Raw genomic sequence first — 14,451 nt, 5'->3', positions numbered from 1 at the left:
GCAAAGTGTATCTCTCACAATACCTTCAGCCTTGCAATCACAGGCTGCTAACGTCCTACATACATTTATAATAACCTCATACAAGTGTTACACTCAGTTTGTAGAAACGAGTCACTAGGACAAATTTCTTCTTACTGTCACCTACCACGCATGCTCCGTAACCTACACCCCCTCACACTCTAAACTGAGCATACGAAATAAAACCTTCCGGGTTGACTAAGACCGCGATACTGTTATACGCATGCGTAAAAGACATGCTGGGCTCCGGGCGTGTGAAAATGACAGACTTTTAGTACTGCGCATGCCCACTATCAGTAACTTTCTTAGTCCTCTACATTAAATATAGTTATTATTTAAGCTAAAACTTCACATCCGTTCACAAAGTGAAATTAACATAAATGTAATACAGTTTGATTAAAATATTAAGTAGCTTTCGCATTTGACCTTTGAACTCGACGACTCCTGATTCTTTGCTGAGGAAACCCCGTAGCTCTCTCTCTTTCCCTCTCGGAGTAGAAGAACAGGAGCGTGCACATCGTTTCGTGTCTATTACAGACTTAAAGTGAGTGGTTTATGGGGCTCGTGGTTTGCCCCATAGAGGGGCATCACGTCTGAGAAGGAGAGAGAAGCTGTGGGCTTTGTCCGGGGATGGAAGGGGAACTTTAATTTACAATAGTAAAACTAGTGTGAGCAGCTGCATGGTGTGCAGTGTGCCGGTGCCCGGCCTCCATTTCCCACCTGAGGGTCAGGACATATGTCTTGTGTATTCTCCTATGTACTAACCATATCTAATGGTGATGAAAATATAATCCAATTATGATATTTAAAATATCATGTCTTATCTAGTTTAAACAAAAAATGACAAATTTAGGTGATCTGAGGATATCTCAGAATTTTAATAAGAGTCAAAATCTCAAATGTTTCTTGGATTCTTTCTAAACTCACAGAAAAAATAAATGGCTACCTGATTAGAGTCCAGCGCATCCCAACATCTGGTGCCTCTATTATATTTTATGTTTCTATTAGGGCGCGTTCACAAGTTGCGTTTTGACCTGCGTTTTCATTGCGTTTGAAACGCATATACAACAGCTGAGGGGTGATTTGCCTAATTACATCACTGTTAACATTTCCGTTTATAAAATGCATCGTAAACGCGATGTTAACTCGTGCGTTTTGTTAACATTGCGTTCACAAACTTAAACGGTAATAAGGGAAATCACCACTCATCAGCTGTTGTATATGCGTTTCAAACGCGCCCAAAACGCAACGTGTAAACGCGCCCTCACACAATCTGGAGCACAGAAGTGAAATTAATTGTATTCCCAAAAGATTGTGGAGAAAACCATACACTGTTTACAATCAGCAAATTTCTTATGTGAAAGAGATCTGTGCTGATCAGATGAGAACCTATGCAGGTGATATGCTGTATAGCCGCTGCTCACTAGGGGGTCTCCTCATATGGATAGCTTTCTAGTCAATGGGTGTATTTTCTAAGGTTTTGTTCAGAAAGTTTATTTAAAAACAAAAAATTTTCTGCTACAAAAAATGCACTTGCATCCATGGCAAGAAGCTGTGACTGATCCTCAGGCTATGTTCACACACAGCACTTGCTTACTACTTAAATGTAACTAGTGTGTGCTTGTTACCAATAACGTGTTTCTATGAAATCGCATTTGCAATCGGATTAGGCACCTCCAACGGGGTTTGCCTTGTCATTCTAAATGCAAAGCAAATGCCATGTGTGAACGCAGCCTCGGGCATCTACATTGTAAATGCATAAGGCAAACATGAGTGTTTTAACAATAGCAACGTATGTTTTGTAATGTGTGTATTAAGAGGCAATACACAAGTTGCTCCTTTTTCATATGTGAATGCTGTCTTCAGCTGCATCCACACAATGAAATGCATTTCTCATAGATCAGGTATTAATCCTCACCGAATGCATATGTGTGGTAAGTAGTGTTTTTTCAGCTGCTTACTGAATGCAAACTTTTAGGTCCCTGTGTTTGGGCCTGTAATGTGTTTCAAAATGCAGTTCAAGAGCAACATGTGAACTCAGCCTAATGTTTTTGCTGTGGCTCTACTCCAGCAGGCCACATCCATCCCGCCAAGTCTTGTGAGCTCATTAAAACACATATGCTCCCCTTCATTAAACAATGCAATTTGGTCCTCCACACTTTCATTGATTCATTGTCATGTTTTATCTACTGCATGTTTTTAAATCTAGGAATAGATTATGTACTGAATAAAGTATATAAGTATTGGGGTAGAACTGAGTTAAGTATTAGTCTGGCCCTCTAAAACGATTATGATTTCGCATGTGGCCCCATGGGAAAATTAATTGACCGCACAGCTGTTTTATCATTGCCTCTGTAATGGTCACCAACAATATTTGCTACGCTGCCCCTCAGCTTGTTCCCTCAGTGGTATCGTGCCATGGTCTGTATTGTATGTATTTTCTGTTGGAAAGGAAGGTTGAACTTTTCCTAATTGTGGGTCGTGTATTAAAATATGTCTGCTTTGTGTATTTTTTCCTAAGTCATAGTCACTATGGTTTCTATTGGTATTCCAGAATGCGTTACGTGGCCGCTTTCCTGCTTGCCACCCTCGGTGGTAACAGCAGTCCATCAGCAAAAGACATTAAGAAAATCTTGTCCAGTGTTGGAATTGAAGCTGATGATGAACGCCTCAACAAGGTGAGTCAAAAAACAAAGGATAAAAAGGAAGAGTCCACCGTTCTTCTACACAGTAGTGAAAATCCTCAGCATAAAATGTCACACTGATCTAGTAGTCAGTTTGTGCAAAATGTGTGCAGGTGAGATTCGCTTTCATCCCATAAGCAGAATGTTGTTGGAAGCAGAATTATCACACTGGAAATATGGTGATCATGGATATTTGCGGTTTTGTTAGCCCTTGTGTACATGAACATTGTTTCAATAGCGGTGTCACCTGTATGTTGTGCTTTTTTGTGGATCAGATGCTAGGTAACACAATCACCTGACCACATAAATGGACACAAGATCCATGGTTTGCAGACAGAGGGTTCATATGCTTGTAGCCTTAAAGAGGACCTGTCACCCTTGGGGCGCTGTCCCACGTTGCGTTTGCAGACGCAGACAAAACCGCGCCCACCGGGGCGGTCCCATCGCATCGGCGTTTCTATGGAAACACCTGCGATTGGGTACGAGCCGCCGGTGTTTTGCGTTAAATTAATGCAAAACACCGGTGGCTCGTTCCCGATCGCAGGCGTTTCCATAGAAACGCCGATGCGATCGGACCGCCCCGGTGGGCGCGGTTTTGTCTGCGTCTGCAAACGCAACGTGGGACAGCGCCCTTAAAGTCTCTAGGAGCTCCTTACTAAAGAAACTCTAAGCCCTGCCCCCGATGTAGCAGTGTAACTGCTAGCTACCCTCCGATAAAGCTAGCAAACACTGCTCCGGCGTAATCATGAGTGGGCGGGACTAGGAGGCTTCATGTAGCAGTCACCGTCGGCCTATGGCGTGGGAGAGGCGGACCAGGGTAGAAGCAGCACCTCGGGCCGCCCCCTCATGAATACAACGTTCTGAGGCTGCGCTCACACATTGCGCTTTGGTTGCGTTTTAAAACGAATTACAACAGCTGAGATGAGGTGATTTGTCTAATTACATTACTGTTAACATCTGCATTTACAAAATACGGTGTTAACGCATGTTTTAACAATGTGTTAAAGCATTTGTTTTGTAAATGCATGCGTCAACACAGTGTTAACAAATGTAAATAGTAATGTAATTAGGCAAATCACCTCTCCTCAGCTGTTGTAATGCGTTTTTAAAACGCAACCAAAGCGCAACGTGTGAACGCGCCCTCAGGGTATGGCACTGCAGTGTTCTCTTGCTTTATTGGAAGGTTCCGATAAAGCTAGCAGCTTAACACTGCTGCCTCTGGGGTAGTGCTAGAGCATTTAAAATCAACTGGCTACAAGTTTGCCTTAAAAATACATCTTGTAAAAATGCATAGATTATATTTGATGGCCCTGGTTGGTGGCATTATCCAGAAAATCCAGCTTGAAGTGAGATGTTAATTGATTGTATAAAGTCAGGGAAGCGGAGTGTTTAACACAAGTCAGATTCCCTCATAGCTTCATGTGGAAAGTTGTTTAAGCCCCACACAGGTTGTAACTATTCAGAGGAAATAATGGCATGACAAAGCTGTCAGTCTTCTTCTCTTGTCAGTAGTGGTGGCTCCAGGATTACAAATACAGTTGTGTGAATTATTTCAGTATGTCACAGGATCTTCCCTGTGTTTCATCTGATGGGGATATTTAATGTAGAAGTTTCTTTCTTTTTCAGTTGGTGGCTGAACTTGGTGGGAAAGACCTTGATGCGCTGATTAATTCAGGTATTCAGAAATTATTGGTTTTGTTGCTTATGTTAACATACACTGGGTTTCTGGGGGCAGAACTTAATACAGACCTGGTGGGATCAGTTGATCACAGCAGCTGGGAGGTGATATCTTGTATTCCTACCATGTGTAATGCATTATCCTACATTTTGCAAAATCTGTTTTTGGTTGAGAAAGGGTTTCATAAGCTGACCCCAAATGGTTTATGTGAAGCGGCATAAATGGTTAAGTGCATAAATGAACAAATCTGTATGTTACGACGACTTTTGGAGAGGTTTGTTTCATGGGCAGAGCCCTCTCCATACGGAGCAGGTATCTGACTGGTGTGGGGGTTATAAACAATGGCAGCATGTACTAGAAGATTGCCACATAAAGAGCATTATTGCTGCAGCACTCGCACCAGCTTGGCAGCCTCCTCACTGTCCGGCCCGCACAGTATGTCTTATTACATGGTGCTACAGATCAATCTCATTCCCGTTAATGGGATGAGCTGCTGAAGGACCATGTGTCTACTGGATAATCTTTAGGTTTATAGCTCTTAGCTGGAAGATGCAGTCTCTTCAATCATGCAGTAGTTTTTAATAAGTGATCAGCTATAGAACTGTCGACTGTCATAATTCTGTCCGGGTAGTGTCAGAAATTATATTTTAATTTGATATTATTATTTATTAAACAGGCCTTTCCAAGCTTTGCTCAGTACCATCCGGTGGCGCTGTGGCTGCTGCTCCTGCATCTGCTCCAGCTGCTGGTAGTGCTGCCGCACCAGGTAATAACTTACGTTTTTTGGGGGTTTTTTTTGTTTGTTTGTTTTGGTCTTTGATGCCCTTTTAGTAAAGTCTTTGACTGTATTTGTTTCCTCAGACTTTTACAGGGAGATTTATCATACACTGGGACTCAATGCCTCAGTGTGTAATAAAGATCTGCAACCACGCCGGATACATCATGGGGCTTAGACCTCATGATGCTTGTGTTGGCAGATAAAACTAAGACAGGTCAAACCTGGCATAGTTTTGGCTAAAAACTAGCGAGCACTCAGCGGGCAATGTTTGCAGGTTTTTCAAAAGTGTGTAGACCCTGTTCCAGCCCACTTCACACCCACATGGCGTAGAGGAGGTGTAGTCACATAATTAGACGCAATGTCTTTCAGTGTGCAAGAATTTGCTATTATTTCAGTGCTTCTCCCCTCTCTTCAGTGACAAAACTCCCCTATGGTATTTAGTGCAGCCTCCCAATAAAATATAGTGTAGTTTTAACTACTTGTTTACAACAATGTACAACATTGTTCTTTTTTGTTTACAATGACCCCCTAAAATTTCATGTCCTCAGTGTTGAACATAACTTTTTTTGTTCCCCCTCTAACCTTTGATATATTTGATCCCAACAGAAAAGAAAGAGGAAGTAAAGGAAGAATCTGAAGAGTCTGATGAAGACATGGGATTTGGACTCTTTGATTAAGTTCCCGTTAACAACAATAAAGCAACTTTCCATCAGCGTTAGAGTTGTCCATTACTAATGCAATTAAAGGAAACCTGCCATTGGGAATCTACCTCTTAAGGTAGATGTGATGGTAGGTTCCTAGTAACATTCTAAGCCCTAAACCAGTTGTGGCGAACCTATGGCACGGGTGCCAGAGGTGGCACTCAGAGCCCTTTCTGTGGGCACTCAGGCCATCGCCCCAGGACAGAGTTCACCAAACATCACCAAATCCATCAAATCTTCCTGCAGTCCCAGGCAACTTAGATGCTGCTCTCAGCGCTATTTTACTGCGAAACTTCATCGACTGACTGTTTTGAACTGCTTGAAAAGTGAGTTGTTGAAAGAAGTGCATTCTCTTTGGAGGTCCTCATACTGGACCCACCGTTCTTTCTGTCCAAAGAGACCCTGGAGAGAAGCTGCAATGATAATCTGAATTTGCCCTCCTTCTTTCCACTGTATTGGTTGCCTCAGGCGGCCGATACAATTGAAAGATGTCGAAGAACAGGTAGCAATAAGTCACTGCCACGTTGGCACTTCACAGTAAACAAGTGGATTTTGGTTGCAGTTTGGACACTCAGTCTCTAAAAGGTTCGCCATCACTGCCCTAAACTATCTATTCCTAATCCTTATAATACTTTCTAACCTGATCTTTAACTAATATGCTATTTTTTAACAGAGGCTACTTGGTTGTGGAAGCAAATGCTGCTCCACCTCCAGGTATCCTCTGGCTACAGTCTTAGAAAGAGCGATGATGTGCAAGGTGCCTGACTAGGGCTTGGAATGTTATTAAGAACCTACCATCAGATCTACCTTAAAAGAAAGATTTCCGAAGGCAGGGTTTTCTTTAAAGGACCATTTCTGGATAACTTAATACATTCATCCACAGAGAATGACAAAATTGCTTGTAATCTACAGCTGCAAATGGGTAATGGGAGTGAATGGTTTAATAAGATCACTGATAAGGGATTGAGAACATTTCTGCTGGAATCTCTGCAGCATCCCATTCAGCTATTAACCCGTTTTTTTGTCTTGGCCCACCAGAGTCTGTGTGTGAGCTAAATCAGAATACTTGCCTGGAAGCTTGTGGCCACCGTGGGCTCACTGCCACAGCTTTACTCCTATGCAGCAGTTGTCAATAAGGGCAATACTATCTTCCAGTCAACGGTTTTAAGTGTGATCTTAAAAGCTTGGAACCAAACAAGAGACTCCCCGAAGCCTATATCCAAATTCCAGATAATAGACAAGTAATGCATTAAAGAGATACTTTTGCGACGTCACAAAACTCGCTAAACTGAATGAACCAAATAATAGCTGGTGCACTCAGGTTAAGTGAGAGTGGCGCGTGCAGGATGTGCCAGGTTATTGAATTGTGTCTGACTTAAATCAATAATCTGGCACAAAGTGCAGTTTGACTCACTTGTGAGCCAATGATTCTGAAAAGCTATGGTTTATTTTCTGGTTACAGAAAACGGCTTTCAGCAATTCAGCGCTTCAAGTAGTTGTACACTGTTATCTTGGGACTAGAGTGGTCCTGCAAATAGCAATCTACCTCCCCCAAATTTAAAGGCCACCTATCAGCAAATTAAACTGAACGAGCTGCACATACTAATAAAAACAGATCCCACTAACTGGTTTCTGAACCAGCGTTGCCCCCTCTAAGGTCCTGGAACCTGATCTGAATATAGTTAATCCGGTAGCTGAGGACATGAGGGGGAGAGTCGTCATCACATTGGAGACCTAGGAAAGATACTATACTGTCTGACTTCATGACGAATACCCAACTTTTGGATATTTGGTGCCTGCGCAACTCGGAGAGGAAGGAATTCACTCATTTTTGCCGATACCCATTCCTCTTGGTCCAGGATAGTCTATCTGCTCCTTTCTTTAGACTTATTAGGTAGTTACTGGCAGTTGGACTGGGATACTGGGAAAATAGTTATTAGAGAGCGTATTACCGGCTATGCAAGAAGCAGCTAGGCAAGTCGAGGAGTGTAGTGAGAAACTTTCTTCAGTCTACCAGTCCTCTCCTACCCTGCATACTTGGCAGCAGGCCAAAACTGATTATGATAGAGCAGAGAATCCTTTTATTGTACCCAAATGGAGGCCAAGCTGTTGAGATATGGAGACAGAGCTTGGAGACTTCTGGCCTGCTTCACAAAGAGGTCTCAATCGTCTTGCGCACTTCTAGCCTTCAGGGGGTATGGCCAGACATCTTTGCAAATACTACTATGACCTTTACTCGGCCACTCCTGATCAGCTGGATGACCCTCCTCCAGAGTGGCGAAATGCACTGGACAGCCCACCCTGACTGATGATGAAAGACAGCCCTCTTCCAATTATAGGACTGGGAAAAGGCTATCCCTAAAGCTCTGCCACTATTTGGCACGTAGTGGTCTGAACGACGGACCTATCGTCCAACGTGATCATGAGGAGGTGACTACATCATCGAACCAGGCAGTAGCCTCCGGCATCTGGTGTGGAGTGGTCGTCCGAGGGAGATGCAGAAGAGAGAGGACTGCCTGAACTGCCCCCCTCATGAATACGCCGTTGATCAGACTAAGTGTATGTGTTTAACCCTAATGGTCTGAAAAATAGTAAAAAAAAAAATTAAGTTAAAAAAGAAATATAGAAGAATATAAAATTTCAAATCACCTCCCTTGAACTGATTATATAAACAGTACAAATCAAACATAAAGCTGCAGGCAGTGATGTACAGGATAACGCCCGAGATCAGTGCTACCGGTAAGGGTTTGCTGCAATATGCACCAAAGACTTACTGGCTAAGGAGAGGGCTCAGCCCGTGAGCCCTCCATGCACCCACAGCCGACCTGTGGCATGCTATTACGTCACGGTTCATTAAATGAAACCTACCAGTAGCTGTAAGGCAAATTACACTGAAAATTCTCATCTAGTCTCTTCCGCTTGATACCAGCGGTGGTAATTCCTAATCTAGACACACACCAGCATCACCTTTATCGCAGTGCAGTAACGCGATGTCCAACACTCGACATCTCCCTCACCAATGCTGGTAGGGGAAGGCACGACTTCACGCCTCCTGTGTGCTAGATACCTCCCTCTCCTATGTTGCAGAGGAAGGTGAAGTCACCTAGGAGGCATGAATAATTGGCAGCCTGGAGTACCGGACGTCGAGTCCCCTACTCCGGGCTGCTGTTTAGAAGTTTCTTTTAAAGTGATCCTGCCATGTCAAGATTTAAGAAGAAAACCGCCGGAATCAAGATAAAGAGGAGAATAGGTGAGTATTTTCAGTGAAATTTACTACAGCTACTGGTAGATTTCCTTTAATGGTTAATAAAACTAGATGGTGGATTTTTCTTTTATACCTTTTGCTCTTATCTCAGACTTGAATCTGTTCTACTTGACTTTTGACTTTGGCTCAAAAAAAAGAAAAAAAAATTATTTTCAAGGATTTCTATTTGGCCACATTCATGAAAAAAAAACACAGACAAGGAGGGGATGGTAGTTTGTATGTATGAAAATGGACTGTATATCCTTTGTATCCAGTCCATGCAGGACAGAAAAATGACAGGTTAGAGTTTGTACATTTTGGAGAAGAGTCCAATATTTTACAGCATCGGGACACTTTGTGGATTGCAACAAAATAGGGTACCAATCTAAGATAACACATTGGTGCTATTTTGGGATACGTCCAACTTTTTTATTTTTTTTTTTCTCTTTTTTTTTTTTTTTTTTTTTTAAACGACAAGGAAAAGAGGACACGTGTTTACCGTATTTTCTACAGCAAGCCCACATCCTTATTTTCTTCTATAGGCTCATGCATATAGCTGTGAATTTCACTGCCCCATGCATAAACTGACTGTTCAAGCCGCAAAAGACAGAGCAGGCCCTATTCCTGTCATTTTCATATAGCTGGCAGTCATTTTCAATGATAATTGGCTCATTTACATGTTAAGGACATCACCAGGTTGAAGGATTGTAAACCAAGCACACTGTGACATACTGGTGTGTGTGCTCCCTCTGGCAGGATCCACTCTTCTTTTAGCTTCTTATACCATGTTTTTTTTTCTCAAAAAAGGCTTCTAAAATTATGCAAATTAGCTTTTTTTTTTTTTTTTTTTTTTTTTTTTTTTTAAACATGAGCTTAAGAAGAGCAGATCCTGCAAGAGGGGGCACATGACAGTACATCAGTGTACTTGGTTTTCAATCCTTCATTCTGGTGATAAATGTCGTTTAATACTCTTTAAAGGAAACCTAGCATCAGAAATCTACCTATTATGGTAGATCTGATGGTAGGTTCCTATTAAGCTACTAAACCCTAATCTATCTTTAGTTATCCAGAGAGGCTGCTGAGTTGTGGAGTAGTCTCTCCAGGCCGTGGGAGCAATAGCTACTCCCAGCCTCAGTAGCCTCTGCGATCCCTCCCTACCTGCACGTCCTTGGCTCACTTCTGCCCACTGTCCCATCGGAGCTCTGTGCATGTGCCGTAGCTTCAACATCAGTGCCAACACGTACACATATAGCAGCACTCCTGACAGCACTGATTTCAGAGATGATGGGAGTAGTGTGAAGAAGGGGCCATGAATACACTGGTAGGGAAGGATCACAGAGGCTACTTGGGTGTGGAGTAGCCTTTGGTCCTACTTCCCGAAGAGACTACTTCATTAACATATTAGTTAGATAAATTTTCTAAAGCATTAAAAGGTTAAACCGATTCCGACTTCCCACTGACTTTAGACGTCAGCAGACGAGGGTCTCGAAACTGTCGCAATGTGTTTAGCTGTCGCTGCAGTTTTCTTCTGCTCCTGTGGTAATTGCGTGAGCAGGTAGTTTGTATGTAAGTTCAGCAATAATTATTTTAGGAAATAGATATGTGGTTAGTACTGTACTCCTTTCGCTGTCCAATAGTACATATTAGGAGAAAACGACTGCCCACCATAAGTAGGTATCACAAAAAATTAATCTTTTATCTTGTTAAAAAATTTGTTATAATGAAACGATGCACAGTGGAGGAGAGCCTGCAATACAGACCCAACAGTCACATGAATGTTGGCTCTGTAGGGGTTAATCCGAGCTGCTGGGTCCAGCTCTGATCCAATATCTGCCCTCTCAGAGAAAATAGAAATAAAAAAAATGAAAAAGAAAAAATTTGGAAATGTCCCCCAGGGGTCTTTTATGGGGGATAAATAAAGTTAAAATACACACACAAATTACATATTAATAAATATTAAAAAATACACACTAATATTCCCCAATAAAATGAAAAATATCGCCATTGTCACCCCGTTTGCCCCAGACTATATATATACTCAAATGACCGTCACACACACCAGGGAATTCATTTATAATGGTCATTTTCAGTTATTTTGAAAACTGAAAAAAATATATACTAAAAATTAGATAGAAAAAAATTTTTCTCCAGCTTTGTAACTTTTACCCCTTAAAAAAATGGAAAAAAGGACCCTTAACTTGTTTTTATTTTTAACTACCTCTATGTGTCACAAAAAAAATGCAGCACAAATTATTTACAGTATTGTACAAAAGAGAAAGTTATGTCCCTTTAACCAGTAAGTACAACATTCGGAGAAAATGGCCCGGTCATTAACCCCTTAACGACTTGGCCATTTTGCACCTTCCTGACACTGCCTTTTTTCTGACCAGTCACTATAAGTGGTCATCACTTTGGAACACTTTAACATATTCAGGTGATTTTGAGTTTGTTTTTCCGTGACACATTCTACTTCATGTTAGTTTATAAATTTAGGCAATATGTTTAGTATTTAATTATGAAAAAAAACTAAAAATTTAATTTGGTGAACATTTTTTCTTAAATTATGTTTTCCATATTCAAAATTTTCTACTTTTTAAAAACTATGAAAATTGGAATCTTAATGTAATTTAACAATATATTCATTGACCACTAAAATTTGCACCTTTAACAAAGAGTTCAAAGGAAAATACATGTCACAATGTTTGGAGCAATTCCTCCTGAGTATGCCAATACCCATTTTGTCATTGTACACTGCTGTAGGGGCAAATGGTGGCACTTGGAAGGGAAAGAGCGCCGTTTATTTTTTTGAGGACAAATATGTATAAAAAAAGTTTTCAAGTGTCAGGATACATATTGAGAGCCCTAGTGGTACCAAAACAGAGGAGAACCCCAACAAGTGACACCATTTAGCAGAATTTAGCAAGGTGTTATATGTGTATTTGCCCCTACAGTGGGGCACCAATTAGGTCCCAAAGAAGAAAAAGGTGAACATTTTCCAAAAAAGTCACCTTTACCCCTACTTTTTGTAAGCCACAAGGGAAACAACCTTGTATTTGATCTGACATTGATTTACTTCTGGAATGACGCACTTCTGGTTTGTATTCTGGAACGTGCGCTCCACACTTCCTCCACGCTTTCCATTGGTGCAGACATAGATCTTTTAGGTAAGAGCCTTTAGTGTGAATTTACCCCTGAGGATGCCAGTTTGACAGTTGATACTTGATGGAGCTCTTGCCCCCCCCCCACCTAGTAGTCTGTGGCCGATTACATGTGGTAATGTATTCCACCTATATTTGCCGATTCTCTAACATCTTTAACCCCTTTAAGACGCAACCTATTTTTCCCTCCCCACTTTCAAAAATGTATAGCGTTTTCATTCTATCATGTACAGAGCTGTGTGAGTGCTTATTTTCTGCGATAAATTTTTACTTCTCAGTGATGTTATTTAGGTGTCATTTAAGGCAAATGAGCTGATGTTTTCATTACTTTCATTTTGAGGACTGTGAAACCTTGTGATCACTTTTTATTACACTTTTTATGTTATGTAAAATGGTGTAAAAGTCGCCTTTCTGGCAATCGGGCAATATTTTCCACTATGTGGTTTACCACCGGCAATAACTGGTATATTTTGATAGAGCGGGCATTTTGGGACTCGACAATACCTAACATTTTTGTGATTTTTACTATTTATTTACACTCACCGGCCACTTTATTAGGTACACCATGCTAGTAACGGGTTGGACCCCCTTTTGCCTTCAGAACTGCCTCAATTCTTTGTGGCATAGATTCAACAAGGTGCTGGAAGCATTCCTCAGAGATTTTGGTCCATATTGACATGATGGCATCACACAGTTGCCGCAGATTTGTCGGCTGCACATCCATGATGCGAATCTCCCGTTCCACCACATCCCAAAGATGCTCTATTGGATTGAGATCTGGTGACTGTGGAGGCCATTTGAGTACAGTGAACTCATTGTCATGTTCAAGAAACCAATCTGAGATAATTCCAGCTTTATGACATGGCGCATTATCCTGCTGAAAGTAGCCATCAGATGTTGGGTACATTGTGGTCATAAAAGGATGGACATGGTCAGCAACGATACTCAGGCAGGCTGTGGCGTTGCAACGATGCTCAATTGGTACCAAGGGGCCCAAAGAGTGCCAAGAAAATATTCCCCACACCATGACACCACCACCACCAGCCTGAACCGTTGATACAAGGCAGGATGGATCCATGCTTTCATTTTGTTGACGCCAAATTCTGACCCTACCATCCGAATGTCGCAGCAGAAATCGAGACTCATCAGACCAGGCAACCTTTTTCCAATCTTCTACTGTCCAATTTTGATGGGCTTGTGCAAATTGTAGCCTCAGTTTCCTGTTCTTAGCTGAAAGGAGTGGCACCCGGTGTGGTCTTCTGCTGCTGTAGCCCATCTGCCTCAAAGTTGGACATACTGTGCATTCAGAGATGCTCTTCTGCCTACCTTGGTTGTAACGGGTGGCGATTTGAGTCACTGTTGCCTTTCTATCAGCTCGAACCAGTCTGCCCATTCTCCTCTGACCTCTGGCATCAACAAGGCATTTCCGCCCACAGAACTGCCGCTCACTGGATGTTTTTTCTTTTTCGGACCATTCTCTGTAAACCCTAGAGATGGTTGTGCGTGAAAATCCCAGCAGATCAGCAGTTTCTGAAATACTCAGACCAGCCCTTTTGGCACCAACAACCATGCCACGTTCAAAGGCACTCAAATCACCTTTCTTCCCCATACTGATGCTCGGTTTGAACTGCAGGAGATTGTCTTGACCATGTCTACATGCCTAAATGCACCATGCCGCCATGTGATTGGCTGATTAGAAATTAAGTGTTAACGAGCAGTTGGACAGGTGTACCTATTAAAGTGGCCAGTGAGTGTAATTTTAGATCAGTTCTAGGGAAAGGCAGGTGATTTAATCATTTATCATTATTTTAATTTTTTTTTTATTATATTTTTTTTGCTATTTCTTAGACCCTGTAGGGTATTTTAACCCTTGATAGTCTGATCATTCCTACAATATACTGCAATACTACTGTATTGCAGAATATGGTGTTTATACATAGGATTCATTACAATAAGCCACTGGCTCATTGTAACGAATCTTCAGAAACTATGCAGGCTATGGTCTGCCGCGCCACGATAACATCAGGTGGAGTGATGATCTCAACAAAGAACGCCGACAGCAGTCAAGGGGTTAACATCCGCGATCAGTGATAGCACTGACAGCTGGTCAGTGTTAGCGATGGGTGTTTGCTGTAATATGCGGTAAACCCCATGTCTGTATAAAGAGGGCACAGTCCATTAAAGTAGCAG

At 41.8% G+C, this 14,451-nt stretch overlaps 1 protein-coding gene across 1 annotated transcript; it reads left to right on the top strand.

Annotated features, from left to right (window-relative positions):
- The first annotated feature begins 420 nt into the window (after positions 1-420).
- LOC140119064 (uncharacterized) lies at positions 421-5,870 on the top strand. The gene is made up of 5 exons (XM_072137692.1): positions 421-562; positions 2,573-2,696; positions 4,329-4,377; positions 5,057-5,146; positions 5,765-5,870. Exons 2-5 carry the CDS (start codon positions 2,574-2,576, stop codon positions 5,833-5,835), a joined length of 333 nt encoding a protein of 110 aa, XP_071993793.1. The 5' UTR covers positions 421-562; position 2,573; the 3' UTR covers positions 5,836-5,870.
- Positions 5,871-14,451: the final 8,581 nt, after the last annotated feature.

Source organism: Engystomops pustulosus, chromosome 2 (genome assembly GCF_040894005.1).
Source record: "Engystomops pustulosus chromosome 2, aEngPut4.maternal, whole genome shotgun sequence".
In the NCBI taxonomy this organism is placed as follows: Eukaryota; Metazoa; Chordata; class Amphibia; order Anura; family Leptodactylidae; genus Engystomops; species Engystomops pustulosus.
Note: the sequence above shows the minus strand (reverse complement) of the source record. Positions and strands in the feature narration are given on the sequence as shown.

Coding starts and splice junctions, on each gene's coding strand:
- LOC140119064 (XM_072137692.1), top strand. CDS start 2,574: ATGCGTTACGTGGCCGCTTTCCTGCTTGCCACCCTCGGTGGTAACAGC. Junction 2,697..4,328: donor ATGATGAACGCCTCAACAAG/GTGAGTCAAAAA, acceptor TTTCTTTTTCAG/TTGGTGGCTGAACTTGGTGG. Junction 5,147..5,764: donor TGGTAGTGCTGCCGCACCAG/GTAATAACTTAC, acceptor TGATCCCAACAG/AAAAGAAAGAGGAAGTAAAG.